The sequence below is a fragment of the Pseudonaja textilis genome, chromosome 2, assembly GCF_049901715.1.
Source record: "Pseudonaja textilis isolate UNSWEBS1 chromosome 2, rPseTex1.2, whole genome shotgun sequence".
Classification (NCBI taxonomy): Eukaryota; Metazoa; Chordata; class Lepidosauria; order Squamata; family Elapidae; genus Pseudonaja; species Pseudonaja textilis.
Window position 1 is genome coordinate 144712251 of NC_141991.1, and position 16930 is coordinate 144729180.

The following is a 16930-nucleotide window of genomic DNA, read 5'->3' on the forward strand; positions in this document are numbered from 1 at the left end:
GTTTTATGATTTATTGGGCAAATAATCAAGGGAGGTGGATGTGGGAGTCTAATCACTGAAGTCAAGAGTCTATCTGCGTGGAAAGTGGGGGTAGATAAAAGAATAGGAAACATAGAAGAGAATATCTATAGCTCAGGGTTGAACTGTGGAGTTCTTGATACTCTCTGAGCTTGGTTGTTTGCTTGCAAATATTTCATTACCCAACTAGTTAAAATCTTCAGGTCGACTGAGTGTGGCATTTGTTGCCTGCTTATATACAGTATAATAGCTTGCCCTGCAGCAAAGGGATGCTGAATGGTTGCATTCCATCTACATCTTAATTTTCTTATTCTTGTTCCTGAAACAAAATTCCAGGAAGAGATTGGACAGCCATTTGTCTGCAACCTGTGTAGTCAGAACTATAGTCTCCTGCCTGAGGAGGGGGTTGGACTAGAAGACCTCCGAGGTCCCTTCCAACTCTGTTATTTTGCATTCTGCAACAGCTTCCTAGGGCAGTTTCTAATCATATCACAACTTGAGCATATGCTCAGAGCAGTCCAAGTGTTGCGTGCCCATGGCCAAAAATTAAGCAGCCAGGCTGAACCGTCTAGAAGGCTGTTGTTACAAATATCTGAGCTTCTCAATTAAGCCCTAAATCACAATCGAGCCGGAGTGGAGGAAGAGCGACACACACTGAGGAAAACAAAGCAAAAGAGACGCTAATGCAGAAACCTATACGCCTCCACCTCCTTTAACCCGTTCTCTATCCCCGGCCCAAAGCAAGTGGGTTCGCCTCCTGTGATCCTCGCCGAGAGACCGCTCTCCAGCGGCTCCGCCCAATCGTTCGCGCCACTTGGTTCACGCCCCGCCCTCCCCACCCCCGAACGGAATGGTCTCGCCCACTTTCTGCCGAGGGCGGCGAACCGTTTCCCTCGCGGAGGGGGAGTGGCGCCGAGGTGACAGCATCAGGCAGCGCCCTGGGAGATAGAGAGAAAGACAGACCGGGCTCAGGACGTGAGAAGGGCGTGGCCGGTCAGCCTTAGCGCCAGGTGAGGTGGAGACCTTGGCGGGGTGGGGGGGAGTGATCACGCTCCGCCCCCGTCGAGCCCTGCTGTCCTTCAACACCCCCTCTTTTTTTGCGGACGATATGACATTCCTGCCTTCCCGCAAGGTCCCGGCTGCCTTTGGGTCCAACTAGCTGGTCTGGAGCAGATCGCCCCAGCCCGCAATCGAGGGGGCAACGGGAAACCGCGTCCTCCCGAGCCGCCGTCACTTCACCTGGACTGGACCCTTCCAAGGGTGGGGGAAGTGGTCCTTCAGTTGCAGGTTTGGAGGGTGGGTGGGTGGATCATGGAGGGGGGAGTGGTCCTCGTCACCTTGGTAACGCGGACGGGCGGGGGGGGGTTTCAAAGGAGGCGTCACCGCACCCGTTTCTAGAGGGGGTGACGTTGGTTCCTTGCCGTGTCTTCTGCAAGCAAGACCCGGGGATCAGGAGGCTCGCAAAAGGTGTTGTGAGCCACAGCGGTGTGTGTAGAAGGACTGCCTGTCCCCCACCTCAGATCTGCTTCTGACGGTGCTCCCAGGTTTACTCCGAAATAAGTACCACTCAGGTCAATTTGACAGTCAGGAGGTAGGTAGGTCAGCCTGTGGAATTGCAGCCTTGATGGCTGGAGAAAGGTTCTGTCAAAATGAAGCTGATGGCTCCTAGGCAAAATAGCAATGTTATTAGTGAGGAAAATCATTTCAGAGAATGATGATGCCAATGGGAGAAAGACCATTGTTTGGTTCTGATCATAGTTGGATGATTGGGTAGAAATAGGACAATTTCTGTCCTTGTTTATTTTAAGCACATTTGAACAGCTTTCTGCTGCTGTTCCATTTGCCTGAAAGATCAAATGTATATTTTGTTTACTTTGAGATTTATGAAACAACGTATCTTTCTTCTTTGGAGTTCTATTTGTTTCCACAGGTATGGATTTGGGGACACAGTTTGCATTTTAACTGATAAGCCTACACTTAGGAGTTTGCGTATTGCTGGATTCATCAGTCATAATTTTATTAATTACAGTGTATTAAATAAACCACAACTGTTTTGCATAGATAACAATAAGCCATAGAAAATGGTTTATAAACCACAGTGGCTGGATTCATACAACATGCTAAGCTTAAAATTGTGTTGTGGCTTAGCACAAAGAGTGAATCCCCTATTATTAATTTAATATATTTATGTCCCATTAATTCAAACTTGAAAATTTATGTGACATGTACGTATCTGAAATATTTCCAGTGAATCTTAAACCTAAGATACCTAAAATCAAACAAAACATAAAAAATAGATACAATAGGCAAGTATACACTGCCATATTAAGCCACATATAAACAGTTAGGTCTAAATTATGAATACTCTGCAAAAGAGTACGGTTTTTTTCTTTCATTTTTTTGAAATGAAATTAAGGAGAGGACTAGTCTAATTCTCACTGCAAGGTTGCTCCTGAAAACCAGCTCTGCTATTGAAAAGCAGCACTGTTTAGCTTAAGCAGCCCTTTATTACTGGAAGCACGAAACTGTTTCCTTGATGACATTATTTGTTAGACATTTCCAACTGAAGTAGGTAGCCCTGAAGATAACTAGATACCAGCTGATAAGGGCTTTATAGGTCAAGAGAAATTACTCAGTGACAGCTAAGATTTTCCCTGAATAAGCAATATACCTTCTTGGTGATTATTTCAGAGAACAAGTATTTAGACACAGGGTGATTTTAGAATTGAATGCTCTAGCTCGCATCTGTTATGGAACTTTCTCTAATGTGTGTTTGGTTTTCTTCCATAGGATTGAAGGAGGCAATATGTCAATGGCTTCTGATTTGGGAAATGCCTCAGTATTGGATCCCATATCTGTGCCTGCTTTGGACATTCAGGCTCCATTGGTAAAGTAAACCTGTTGTTATGATGGAGACTCTGGGAATCAATAGTTCACTGGGAGTATGGTTAGTTGGGCAAGGTAGCTTGCTTTTCTGTCCCATGGAAGAGAGGAGAGCCTTGCTACTTCTGTTGCAGAGTGGTATATCAAAGTAATGTCCTCTTGGTTTCCCTAGAAAAAGGCTAACAAGAAGGGAGGGCTTCCAGAGGCCAAGCGGAAAGGACGGGCCAAAAAGATGAACAAAGATGCTGAGGATCTGCTTTTGGGCCTGCAGCGACTGGTAGGTAGATCCCTTCAATTGCCAAGCTCTGGGCTGAAAAAGCAGCTACAAATTCTTCATTTGGTCTTGGGAGAGAACTGGAAGATATAAGTCTTCCTGCAGTGATGCTAGAAATGAGGTTATCACGAGTGATAATAGTTCTAGATCCTAATAGTTTAGGATCTTTTGAAACTGAGTTGCTGAGACAGAGGAAAGTACCACTTAAGTTTTTCAAAGATGAATGGCCAGGGCTTAAAAGAACCTAGGACTTTATTCCTGATCCTGAAAAAAAAGACGTGTTTTTGTTACTATAAGCATTAGAGCAGGCCTGTCAAACTGGAGGCCCATGGGCCAGATGTGTCACACACAGGACACTCCCACCCCAGCTCTACAAATAGCCAAAAAAAGTCACGATACATCATGTGATACAATTAAGTTTGACACCTGTGCATTAGAGGGAGCCACATGCTTTTACTCCTGTTGATGAAAAGATACTCTGCTCATGTGTAGATGTGTTTTCCTTTTATGTGTCCTTCAGCAACAAGAGGGATTCTTCTTTAGGATGCCAGCCAGTTTTCTGCTTTTCTGCTGATTTGCTTCTCCCTCACCTTAATTTTCTGGTCCTTCTCAACCGATAGTCTGTATTCATTTACTCAGTTCTCTCAATTTACTCATAATATATTTTCTTAAAATAATTTAACACTGGTGTTAAACTAAAATGTCTAAACTAAGCACATATACACTACTACTGGAATAAGGAAAGTAATTCATTTTAAGAAACTCAAATATGAATGCTTTCTTTGATCTGCCTTCAAGCCTGCTGATAAATCTATCTTGAGATTCTGTGATTGGCAGGTTTATAAATATAAAAATATGATGAGCCATAATAACAAACATGACTTGAACACCATGGGCATTGACAAAATCACTATTCGTCAATTGCAAAAGGCAACTTTACTTCAAACAGCTTACATCTTGTGAGGATACCTTTAAAACACGAGAAACATCTGCCCACCCCAGACCCTTAGAAAGGGCTTGATAGATGAATAAAAATGCAAACTCCATTCTAAACATCTGGCTGACCACGACAAACTTCAATAATAATATTGATTAATATTAGTTAATTATATTAATATTATTTATAAGAACTGGAGAAAAATCACAAAATATAAAGAACTGTATAAAGAAATAGAACTACTGTGGCAACAGAAAGCAGAGATAGTACCAATAATAGTAGGTATTATTATTGGGTGCAATCCCAAAACCCCTGCAGTACCCTTTGAACACCATCACCATTGACAAAATCACCACCAGTCAATTGCAAAGGCAGCTTGACTTGGAATAGCTTCATCTTGCAATGATACCTTTAACACCATGAAGCAATAACGTCTGCCTGTCTCATATCTTTGAGAAGGACTCACTAGGTGGATGAAAATGCCAAATCTAGTCTAAACATCTGTCTGACTGTGCAACCATCCATAATAATAATTTATCCACTTCTGCACATATATTGTCATTTTCACATAATTTTTCCCTGGATGTATTGAACTTAACCTATTGCAAATGAAGGCAAATATACGTGTCCCAGGATAATGTTGCAAGATTCAATCTGGCTAGGTCACTGGGACCCAGAGTTTACTCTTCTGAGTTTTTGGATTCATGCTGGAGCCCATCCTCAGGGAACTTCTCTCCACCAAAAAGTATTAAACTAGCATTTCGTCCAACATATTTGGAGAATGTCAGGTTAGGAAGAGCTAATAGAGGAGTTTATATCATATCTAATTTTGGTCCAAGAATGAGAGAGTATTAAAGAATGGCTTTATTGGTGAGGATTAGGATTAGAATGTTTTTTTCTGCATGCACCACTTTTTTGTGTTGTTCTTTTTTAAATAGGATCTTACTTCAGAATGTGCTGCTCCGTTAGGAACTGGACTGATTTGGGATAACCGAATGACAGAATTTTGCTGCCCATGGGATGAAAGGTATCTAGGGTGAAAGGATGGGGTTTTCTGAGCCTTAAGTTTAACAGTTCTATTGGTTTAATTTTTAGGTCTCTTAATTTTCAGGATTTTTTTTTTCAAATTTACTGTCTCTTAATCTCAGTTTTGCATGCACTTAATCCTAAAAGACTTTATCTGCTTTTCATTTCTGCTCTATTATAATAAACCACTCATTATATAATCTTGATACTTTTTCAGTGAAAATTTCTTAAGAATAGTGGGTATTTTAATTTGTAAGTTACTCTGAGTCCTTGGTGTGGGGTAGATGAAAATCTCAACAGTATCTATCCCAGAGATTAAAAATAAAATGAATTGCTTGCATAATATATAATATAAAATATTTCATTAAGAATCTTCACGAAGTGCAGCTGACTGCTTTTAAACAAGTATTAGTAGACAAATTAATGAAGGATTGGTAGTTCAGCCAGGAATCACACATCCTGTCCCATCTGCCTCAACCAGCATAACCAATGGAACTATATAATCCAATATCAGAATATCAAGTTGTCTTCCTTGGTTTAGGTTTATCTTGGACCAGTTGTGTAACATGTAATCCTTACCAAATGACTGGTCAGGGACCAAATATCGTCCTAGTTTTAATCACTGCCTCCAGCCCTTGTAGTTTCTCTGTATCATATATTTAGTCCTAGTTTTTCTGTTCTATTCTGTTTTTTTTTCCAGAAAACCTAATATAATTTGTAGTAAACATGCCTAAAAACTCACTAAAAACTCACTTTGCAGAGTCAGCCTCACTTCTACCATTGTCTTTCAAGTCATAATACTTCCCTTCAACTTCTGCCGTTACTTCGGCTAACCCATGCTGTACATGCCAAAATAAAAATATATATTATAATAGCTAATATCTTGTGAGATTCTGAAATCTCACTCAAAACCTTGAAAAATATGAAGTTTTCACCAAAATTCTTATATGGTATTTTGTGGGAAAATCAAGATTTCATTGAATTTAGTCATTTTAAAACATTTTAAAATGAAGTATTTAAGGAGTGGGGCCTTTGGACATGCACTGTGGTGGTGTCTTTCCGATTCTTGATTTGCATGATGACTTAGAAAAAAATTTCAGTTATGATATACAGTATTGCTAAACATGAAGGACATGGTTGGGAACCACTGCCCTAAAGATACCCTAATATAGCAAGAGTAGAGGAATATGAAAATGACCTTGAAGAGGTATATGACAGCTGTTATGAACGCATCAGCCTGGAAAAACAGGAGGGGTTGAGGAAAAAAGAAATCCAGATTGTCCCACCTTGACTGTCTTTAGTATAAGAGGGAAAGATAGGGAAACTGTCAAGATTTCAGGATGCTATTATAATATCCTGTAACAACAAAGTAAAGTTTCAGTAATTTTATGGCAGCTAACTTCTGACCTGTGTGGATTTCAACACAAAACCCAAAGCAAATACAATGGTCACTGCAGGGTTTATTAAGCAGTATGTTTTGGTGGGACTCTCTCTAAAGAATATTGAGAAAGATGCCAGCCGACAGAGGGACCCATATATATATATATATTTGTTTTCTGAGGTTCTCGCGGGTATTTGTATGTGGATCTTTGGTTGTTCGGGTTTTCTCCCGTGTAAGATTCAAAGTATCTAGGCAACGTTTCGATGAAGTCTCATTCATCATCTTCAGGCTTCTTTCTTCAGCTCTGTGCTTCTCAGAGTGATGTGAGATTGCAGCTGCTTCTTCCTTTTAACTGCTAGTGGGGGTGTGACTTGATTGGGTGGGGGCTTGGCTGTGTTCTGATTGGGTGGGGGTGTGTTCTCATTGGTAGGGGGTTTGGCTGTGTTCTGATTGGTTGGGGAGTTGGCCGTGTTCTGATTGGCTGGAGGCGTGTTCTGTTCATGTGGGGGCTTGGTTGTGCTCAGGTTGGTCTTAGTTACCCACTTCATACCCCTCCGAGCCATACATGAAGCAAACCGACACCCACTATGAAGATGCAGCACGACCACGAACTCGAAGCCAAACAGCAAGATCACAGCTCACCAACTCAAATCCCCCAGCAACTAAGACCACCCTGAGCACAACCAAGCCCCCACCTGAACAGAACACGCCTCCAGCCAATCAGAACACGGCCAAGCCCCCAACCAATCAGAACACAGCCAAGCCCCCACCCAATCAAGTCACACCCCACTAGCAGTTAAAAGGAAGAAGCAGCTGCAATCTCACATCACTCTGAGAAGCACAGAGCTGAAGAAAGAAGCCTGAAGATGATGAATGAGACTTCATCGAAACGTTGCCTAGATACTTTGAATCTTATGCGGGAGAAAACCCGAACAACCAAAGATCCATATATATGTATGTATGTATGTATGTATGTATGTATATAATTTTCATCTCAGAAAGGAGGGATAATTTAATGCATAAGCAACAGATAAGACAATCATACATATTCATAATTAATGGATTGCAGGTTACTTCCTGTGCCTGTTTACCTTCAATAAAGCGAGGAGGAGGAACAAAGCAATAAAATAAGAGGAGAGAGGAATAAAACAGTGAAATGAGAGGAAAGCATCTCCCATAAATCAAGATGAGGCAGTTTGGGAATGCCATATGCCAAAAGGAAAACATCTCCCATTTCGGCTTTAAGGACAAATCAATGGGAATTGTTTGAATAAGAGAACAGGCTGTGGTTCAAAGCCAAAATCCTTATATCTCTATTTATCAATTTGATTTAGCCCATTCCATTCAACTAAAAATTGATTTCCCCCACAGCTGGTTTACCTCAAAGGGTGATACCAACATGGTGCTTGTAGTTATAATACCTTCCTATGACTCTTGTACTGAACAGAGCATTATCTTATTTTATTTGCTTTGAAAAATAAAAACCAATAACAGTGGTGAAAAGTGGTTGCAGAGGACATAATTCCTCCCTCAAGGATCTTTTTGTAAAGGGAGGATTCCCTCCATTTAGAAAATGTAGATACTTTTCTCTAGTTATTGGAATGGGGGGTGGGACTTCCCTTGGCAAAACCAATATCTCATTTATTCTTGTGTTGCTGAACTCATTTTGTGATTGCCTTGGGTATCTGTTTAGATATTGAAAGGTGTCTATAAACTTCCAGAGTTGGTGATTTCTGCCATATAGTGCTCCATGAAAGCAGTGGAACTCTCTTCTAAATAGATAGATAATCAAAGGATATGGATAGGAGATAGATTTCTCAAGATTAGAGAGCTGAATTAGAGAATGTTTAATAAATCCTTTGAAATGCTACAAATGATTGTAGATTTCGCTCCTCCTCCTCCTCAATATTCTGTCTTGGAAACACAATTGTGTACCTGACCAAAATACTGTACAGGTAATCCTTGGCTTATTTCATTGAGCAACTGTTCAAAGTTATGATGACATTGAAAAAAATGGATGTACAACCAATTCTTGACGCTCCTGATATTGCAGCATCCCCACAGTCATGTGATTGCAATCTTGAGAGCTCAGGTGTCTTGTTTGCAGTTAGAGAGCTGCATTCATATTATCATCATTTGCAACCTTCCCTGCTGGCTTTTCACGAAGTAAGTGGGAAAGCCAGCAGGGAAAGTGAGAGGTTACTCAGGTAAGTCACTCTCACCTTTTCTCCTTCCTGCACCAATCTCCTCCAGTCCCGCCCAATCCATGCACAGCCTCTTGCCAGCTGTCCCAGGCCATCCCCCAGTTTCCCCCGCCCCCTTGCCAAACACTGTCACTGCTTACCTGAGACTTCCTAATTAATGACCTGCATATCTTGGGGAAGTAAAGCACATCTTAGGCTTTAAGACTGCATTCTATAGTGATGGCAATCCTGGTCTCAATTGTTTGTTGTCATAACCCAAGGATTGCTGGTATGTGAGTGCACTTCCAGAAAGTGTGTCCTCAGTTTTGATGATGTCTGGGTTCACTCATTTTGCAGTTAGGACCTGCCTTATGATGAATACTCTGGATTTTATAAGAAAATGGGATGGAAGAAAGGTTCTTGTATAAAATCACATGGCAGGAAATGTGAGGATGCAATAGTCCGTGTCCCTGCTGGACTGCTTTTCCTTTTTGTAATCAATTGACAGCAGTATTAAAGTCTGAAGTGAATATGTTTCATCATTCCAAACCACTGATTTTTTTTCCTGGCAGAGGGAGGAAGAGTAACCTTGGTTTGGATGTGGGTAAATATATAATTCTGTTCTTATTTCCCTTTGTGCTGCCTGTAACTCTGTGGTGTGTGTGTTTATTCCACCCACTTGGCTCACTTTTCTGTGTAATCTCAGTGTAATTCCCTGGATATGGTGACCATAATCCTTTTATTTCTTCCTTGATTCCTCATCAGATTCTTCATCTCCAGCCCTAAATAGCAGCTCTACACCCTTGATCCTTGTTCATTGTGAAGTTTCCATCTTAAAATAATATTCTTCTTTGTTGAATGCAACCATCCTTAAATTTGGAGAAATAAATGCCATTGGGTAATGCTGATGGGAGTCCTAATGACTGTTATGTAAAAGGGAGCCCCAATGAATTCACTTCATATTAAGCTCTCATTGGATCTTATCCACTTTCATCTGAGTCTACTTAAGTATATCTAACAGGATTAGATATACTTAAGTAGACTCAGAATCTAACTTTTCTATACACATCCTATCCATTTTGCCCTTTCTAATTTAATAGTATTATGGGGAACATATGAAGCAGAAGAAACTCACTCTGGATTGGCAACAAGAGAGAGATTGATCAGTTACAATATGCTGTGTATTTGAATGATTATTTGTGGCTTACAACCAGTCACCTTGAAAACATCCATAAATTTAATATTGATTGATGTAATGGTCTGTGGGAATGTCCTTGAAAGACAGGAGAAGGAAGAACCAAAGCCAGGAGAAAGGTCAGATAAGCCTACAGAAGAAATGGGAACATGATAAGTGTCTCAGAAGAGATTCTCCCTGGTTTCTTTGACTGTAAAGGTGAGGGGGAGAAAAATGTGCTTTCACACTTATTTTTTGCAATAAATGTAGTGTTCGCATTCACAGCATTGGCTTCCTATCTGGACTATCTAGAAGGGCTGATATTTAAAATGTTAAAATCTTAAAATATTTACTGCTATCTTCCATTACACATCAGTTCCCAAATGTCCACAGAAGAGGATGGCTTCCATTTGTTTCCTAAATGATGATAGGGTCAGAACTAGTTGGAGCTCAAGGGATAAGCAAAAGTCCGGAGCTACCACTGAAAATGCCCTTTCTAGGTTTCCACCTGGTGCATCTCTGGTACACCTATAGGTGCCTACTTATAGCATCTTTTCCTAACCACATTACATAAAATGAGTAGATTCTACCTAGAAGAAGAGGTTATGAAAGCATTAGAGAAGCATAGGGGTTAACTTGTGAAAGTGATGTCTATTCCATTCTGATGATATTAGAGTCATTTTGCAAAATCAACAAAGCAAAGGGATTAATGATTTTTAAAATAATATACTACTTCAGGTTTTATTTTGTCCTTTGCAAGTTGAATAGGCCCAAAGTATAAACAATGAAGATAATTTCCATGCTTCTAGAAAATGGCTATCTTCACTAGAATAGGAAAGGAGTTAATAACCTTTTCAAAGTTCTTTTCTATATATAGGTGTTCTAAATTTGTGAGAGCGCTATATCAGCACTTCTGTGTTTGCAATTTCCAGTCTGTACAGCTCTAAATCATTCTTTCTCTTTCCTCATAATATCAGTGAATTTGCTATTTACATTTACAAGCCCCATAACAGCCCTTTTCAAACTGCCCCCAGATGTAGTGGACAACTTCCATTATTTCCCAGTCAGCTATCACCAGATGCTGAGGAGGAGGAGGAGTGTTAGTCAAAATATTTGTGAGCATCAGTTTAGGAAGAACTGATTTTGACAAGGTCTAGAAATATTTCTAAAAGATCTGCTTCGGGCATACAAGAGAGGACTCGTTCATGTTCCTAATTTCAGCATAAAGATGCTTATCTTAGTCACCTTTGGGGATAGCTAACATTCATATTTAACTGTTTTGATTTTAAAATAGAGTTTTTCTTTCTATCTTGACATAAATATTACCATACAAACATTCTGCACTGCCTCATTTTGTGTGTTTGAGGTGATATGATCAGAGGCTGAGAACTATCTAGCTCTCTTTTGCCGCCACATGTAGCATCCTTCATGTTTGACCAATGCTTCATGACACATCAACATAGGCTAGTGTTCTTCTGGAAGAACGATAGATTTTTCTTTAAAAAAAAAATTTTTTACTGATCTTTTGAAAGATCAGCAAAACTTTTTTAAAAAATAGAACAAATGTGTTCTGCTGCAAGGTTGATTTTAATCAGAGAAGTGAGCTTGGCTATCAGCCGTGTGTCTGATTCTGAACCACATGAGTACATTACAGGTTTCTCAGTGAGAGACAAAAACTTTTGTGTGGCCATACTTCTTGCTGCTTTTATTGCTTTGAATAGTAGGTACCAGTTACCTACTCCAGTGACACTGAGTGAATTTTTAAGATACTTCTCAGTTTGCAATTATTTCCTGTCAGCATTGCCAGCACTTGGCTGATTTGGGACATTTGGAAAGTAACATGAAATTAATAAGAATTCTGTCAGTGTCTCTTTTTAGGTGCAGGGTGAGGCAAAAGGAAGGATGTGCATCCATATACCTCTTCCAGCTCCTCTCCTATACCTATGACCTCTTGCCCAATTTATGTCTGAGCTTAGATCTACTGGCTTTCTGGAAGACTGATAAAAATTTTAAAAAACCAGGTTGATAAACAGGCTTGGGAGAAGGAAGGTGCACCTGGGATGAAGTAGAGGAGAACTCTTATGAGTTCCCTCCCTTCTTCCACTTCACATCCTTCTTTCATGCCACAAGGCTACCTTTGGGCATATGTTAAGACCAGCAGACCATATTAACAAACCACCTGAGTGACGGGGTTACTGAGGTGGGCACATCCGTGACAGGCATTGGGGAAATGGACAGTATGAAAGGTGGTTAAAACCTCCGTCCCAAGCTATCGCCCATGGTCACCCAGGCTCAGTTCCCATTAAGTAGACTCGTGGTGTTTTGTCCTACCAGTTGGGTGTAGTGGGAGGAAACATGGCCAGGAAATCCATCAATCATTGTCCTTAAATTCTCCTCCAATAAAACTCTGAGGGCAGGATTATTCACCAGATTTATTACTGACGCAGATTATTGCTTGGCAATTGGCACAGCCCAAATTATGCTGGCATACTTTTCTGTCCACTTATGGATTGGAAAGGCGCACATTAAAATTGCCATATGGCCCATGGAGAATTGTTGGCTAAACATGAGGTGTCTTCCACTCCTAGCAGATGTAGCAGGAATTATTCCTATTGCAGTCAGTGAGGTTAGATTTTAGTTTTGGCTTAGTGAGTACAGTTTTGTTTAATGATTTTTTTTAGCAGTATAAGTCTTTTGATTTCATGCCTAGTTCCAAAATGTTATTTCCATGGAGAATCTAAAAAAGACAGCACTATCAATATATGAAGAGTCTCTCAGTATTGCTTCACATTGCTTAGCTAATGCGTATTATTTTATTATTTTTCTTTTTTAAAAAAATATTGTGTTTTTATGTCCTTGTAAGCCATCTTGAGTCGCCATGTGCGAGTAGGCGGTAATATAAATTTTCTAAATAAATAAATAAATAATGTCCTTGCTTCATAGCAGCTATAATAGGCACACACAACTTCTGTCGATTCAAAGGCTACAGCAGATTTTGCATGTTGTTTGGATCACACTTTGAAAATATGCCTAGCTAGGTCCATTTTAGGAGGGAGTTTTTACAGATGTTTTAACAAATCAAATGTCTGTGGTTGTGCTTCACAAGAACGCTGAAATTCTACAAAGCAGTTTCTCCCAATATGTTGTCCTTCAGCATGGTCAGGATTATTCTGCTAGGATTGTTCAACATTGCCTCCAGTGAACTGCCTGGAAACTCTGAGCTGTCTTGTTCTTCTGCCTCTGAAGGAAACTGTGTTGATGTAAGTGCCGCATGAGCAGCAGATGGACCTGATCCTATAGGTTTTTTAGTTGTTTTGAGAGAGAGAAGGGTGAAAAGCGCAGAGCTAGCTTCTCAGCCAAGTGGGCATAAGGTCTTATCAGTAGAAGTCATAAAGAAATAGCTACATACTTGGCTTCAGGGCATTCCCCAAACTGCACCTTCACCATAAGGTCTGGAAACTCTTTCAGTGTGGAAAATTCAGCCCTATTAATATATGTGTGCGAATTTCCAGATCCTCTGTAAATTATCATCTTTTGCACTATCTCGTTTATGCAGATTCAAAGGACTTTGCTCTCACAAGCATTCCCAGATTATTTCCCGAATGTGGCCTCTGCTTCCTAGCATTAACTTTTGTAGCCCTACTATCTTCCCTTGCACTTTATTTCCTCCTGCTCTCACCCTGCTCCACCTGTCATGATGATACTGATTACAATGGTTTAAAAGCTCTCTGCCATTCTCCCACTGCAACCATTATTCACGCTTCCCTCTTCCTCCCTTTTTGCTTGTTTTGCTGCATTCCTGAATTATCCAGATAAAGAATGGGTTCTGGAGAAAGATTGCCAGCCCACCCTTGTTTCTTCTCCAAACCATCTCAACTCCATTACTTGCCTCCCGAGTTAATGAGATGTTGATCTCTCTCTCTACATGTGCCCTTTGTTGTCTTTTTTTTCTAGTTTCCCAGAATGCCCAGAGCGACTGGTGACCATTAGGGACAAATTGCTTCAGTATGAACTGTTGGAACGTTGTGTCCCAGTGATGGTAAGAGAGGGAGCAGATGAGAAGAAGCAAGAATCTGTGGACAGGTTCAGGATACATTGCAGTGATGCGGTAGTTAGAGTAGAAGTAGGCAACTTGCTGCTCTACCCAACTCTTTTTTTAGCTCCATTTCTGTCTTTATTGTGAGGTGGGAAGCATAAAAAGAGCCTGGTTCCCCTAACACAGGGGTCTTCAAACTTAAGACTTGTGGACTTCAACTCCCAGAATTCCTCTTTCAGTCATGTTAGCTCAGGAATTCTGGGAGTTGAAGTTCACAAGTCTTAAACTTGCCGAGTTTGAAGACCCTTGCCCTAACAGATAAGGCCTTTTAAATAAATAAATTAATTAAATTTAGTATCTAGCAAAACCTTAGCCTGATCTCTCCTCTACCCCACCCCCAAAAAACCCACGGAAAAAGTTGCCCCCAGTTGCCTCTGAATTGTCAGAGCCCACCTAGTCTGGTCTCCTCAAACCATTAAGGGCTGCCCCCAACCATCCAAAAGTTTCCCACCACAGATTAGAGAATCAGTGTTTGGGGAGGGATGAGTTAGACATCTATGCCATGTCCTGAGGTTCTTGAAGAAGTCAGGGAATGAACATGTGATTAGCAATCAGTAGAGAATGAAATATTTTTATTTTTTTTCTCTCCTTTCAGGGCCGAGACATTTCTGAGGAAGAGATCCTCTTGGCTCACAGGTGAAAGCAAATCTTGGAGTTGTGGCAGAGCTGAGGGCTGGGGAGGCAGTGACTGAGCTGCATCTGAACATGTGAATATCTCTTTCTTAACAGTCAAGAATACTTGACCCTCATGAAATCGACTGAAACAATGAGTGAGACTGAGTTAAGGTCTCTGGCGGACACCTTTGATTCTGTTTACCTGCATCCAGTGAGTATCTTCAGAGTTATGTTTAGGCAGAAACGTCTACCTTTTGTAACCAAAGTGCTTGGTGCAGAGTTGGCAAGCTATACTTTGGAAACTTCTAGTGATTTTTTTTTTTTCTGAACTGCAAGCAGAACTGACTGGGGGAATGCCGCTCATTCTAAGGCTGTGTTACACATACGCTTGCCTAATATCCAAGGGGCAAAACCAAGGTGATGGGTGTAATTTATACTGTATAAATACTTTGCAAAGCAGCACATCTGATGGAACAATGTGTTACAATCATGTTCTGGCATCTTCTTATGGAGGATTCTTGGAGAAATGGGCACATGAGGTGAAATTCTACAGAAATAAGGCATTACGGTTTTGGGGAAGGGAGATCTAGGAACAGGGAAAAACAGAAATGATATTGTAAGGTTTTCCATATCTTACATTTTTTTTCTCCATTGCTATGTATTTCTGATCCTTGTAAATAAAGTTCTCCATTCTAGAGAATGTTTCCTCTGACGTTATTTAAAAAGGGAAGGAGTGTGTTTAAAACCCATTTCTAGAATAAAAAAAAATTTAGTATAGTAGATGGAACAAGAAATTATTCAGATCCTATAATTTCACCCATAGCTAATTATACATTATTAAATACAACTTGCTACTGGATTCAGGGCTTCTTGGGTGGTTGTTTTTTTTCTTTGCACCTCCAGATGAAAAACATCTATCTCTGTCCTGTTTTGTTTTGCTTTTTCTGAGGAGGGTGGTGGAACTAAGAACAAGCAATTTAGTGGGATTCCGGAGTTCCATCTGTTCATCAGCATCAGGAGAAACCCTGATGCTATGGTAGGGTTTGCTAACCTGATTTTCAATTCCTGCCAAAGAATTTCTACCGCTGTGCCTGCCTTGCTGCTGGTTCTGTTTTGCAACTTGTGGAGAAAGTGTGGTCTGGAGAACTCCGTAATGGGCTGGCAGTGGTCAGGTAAGGTGCAAATAGAGATTATTATTTTCATTTTTGCTTGACTCAAAACAGTAACGCAGTGCCCCTTGCCATGCCTGTCAGGTGGTATATCTACCATTTGATAGCTCCCTTGGCAGTAAGGGAAGGGGCACATTCTCATAGTGGTTTGTGTACACAACAAGTCCAGAAATATAACTTGTATTTGTTATCTTTTTATTTCTTGCCCTTTAGCCAGTAGAGAAGATATTTCCCTTATCTACAAAACATACTTTCTAATCCGCTGCCTTCCAGTGGATTTCTTAGAATCTGGTTGACCATATTGGCTAGGGATTCTGGGATCCAGTTCACATCTAGAGGGCATCACACAGGGAAGGTTGCATTAAATAACAGCAGGGTAAAACTACAGTAAAGCAACTGGAAGAGAAAAATTAGGGCAGTATTCCTAGTGGATAACCCAGTTTAGGTAGTCTTTGACTTACAAACTGATCATTTAACAACCATTTACCGTTCACCACAGCATCAGAATGTAAAGCACTTCTAGCCGTTGTAAAATATTGTGTTTCTTCCCCTCTGATCACATAACCCCATTTCAGATACTTGGTAACATATTCACGTTTATGAGTGATTGTTAAGTGCTTTGCGACCATGTAATTATCATTTGCAATTTTCTCTGCTTGCTTGCCCAAAAAGTCATCCGGGAAGCTGACAGAGAAGGTTGCAAATGGAATGGGGGTTGGATTTGAGGTGAATTCCACCCAGCAAGCCAAGGATTTCCCCTTCCATCGAGGAGAGGGGAAATCCTCCCATATGCCTGAGGAATGGTCCTAAAATCTGATGAAAATGCTACTGAATAGCAATAGCACTTAGACTTAAATGCCGCTCTATAGTGCTTTACAGCCCTCTCTAAGCGGTTTACAGAGTCATCATATGCCAGCATTCTGAAAAGTTCACAGCACTGGCATTTACTAGCATTTTCCCCTTTGGAGGGGATGTTTAATGACTGCAGCAGGGAGAGCTGGAATTGTGGTTGTTAAGCAAAGCGGTTATGTGGCATCTCAGTGACCACTTCACTCAACAGCCGAGATTCTGGGCCCAGTTGTGGTTGTAAGTGGAGGACTACCTGTAAAGGCAGAATTGTCAGTGTCTTGACTTGGTGTGTATACATGTGCTTCTTTTTGGAGGATGCACATGA

At 40.7% G+C, this 16930-nt stretch overlaps 1 protein-coding gene across 7 annotated transcripts in view; it reads left to right on the forward strand.

Moving 5' to 3' along the window:
- Positions 1-918: 918 nt before the first annotated feature.
- HDAC6 (histone deacetylase 6) overlaps positions 919-16930 on the forward strand; it is a 40659-nt gene continuing 24647 nt past the window's right edge. For 3 of the 7 annotated variants that reach the window (XM_026711401.2, XM_087925698.1, XM_087925700.1), the window contains exons 1-8: positions 942-1028; positions 2809-2905; positions 3074-3178; positions 5051-5139; positions 13831-13915; positions 14568-14608; positions 14702-14798; positions 15662-15759. In XM_026711401.2, the coding sequence (XP_026567186.2) occupies positions 2825-2905; positions 3074-3178; positions 5051-5139; positions 13831-13915; positions 14568-14608; positions 14702-14798; positions 15662-15759 (596 nt within the window). In that variant the 5' untranslated portion in view covers positions 942-1028; positions 2809-2824. Of the gene's footprint in view, positions 1034-1150; positions 1306-2808; positions 2906-3073; positions 3179-5050; positions 5140-13830; positions 13916-14567; positions 14609-14701; positions 14799-15661; positions 15760-16930 lie in introns of all 7 variants that reach the window. The other 4 variants (XM_087925697.1, XM_087925696.1, XM_087925699.1 and 1 more) reach the window with 4 other exon arrangements.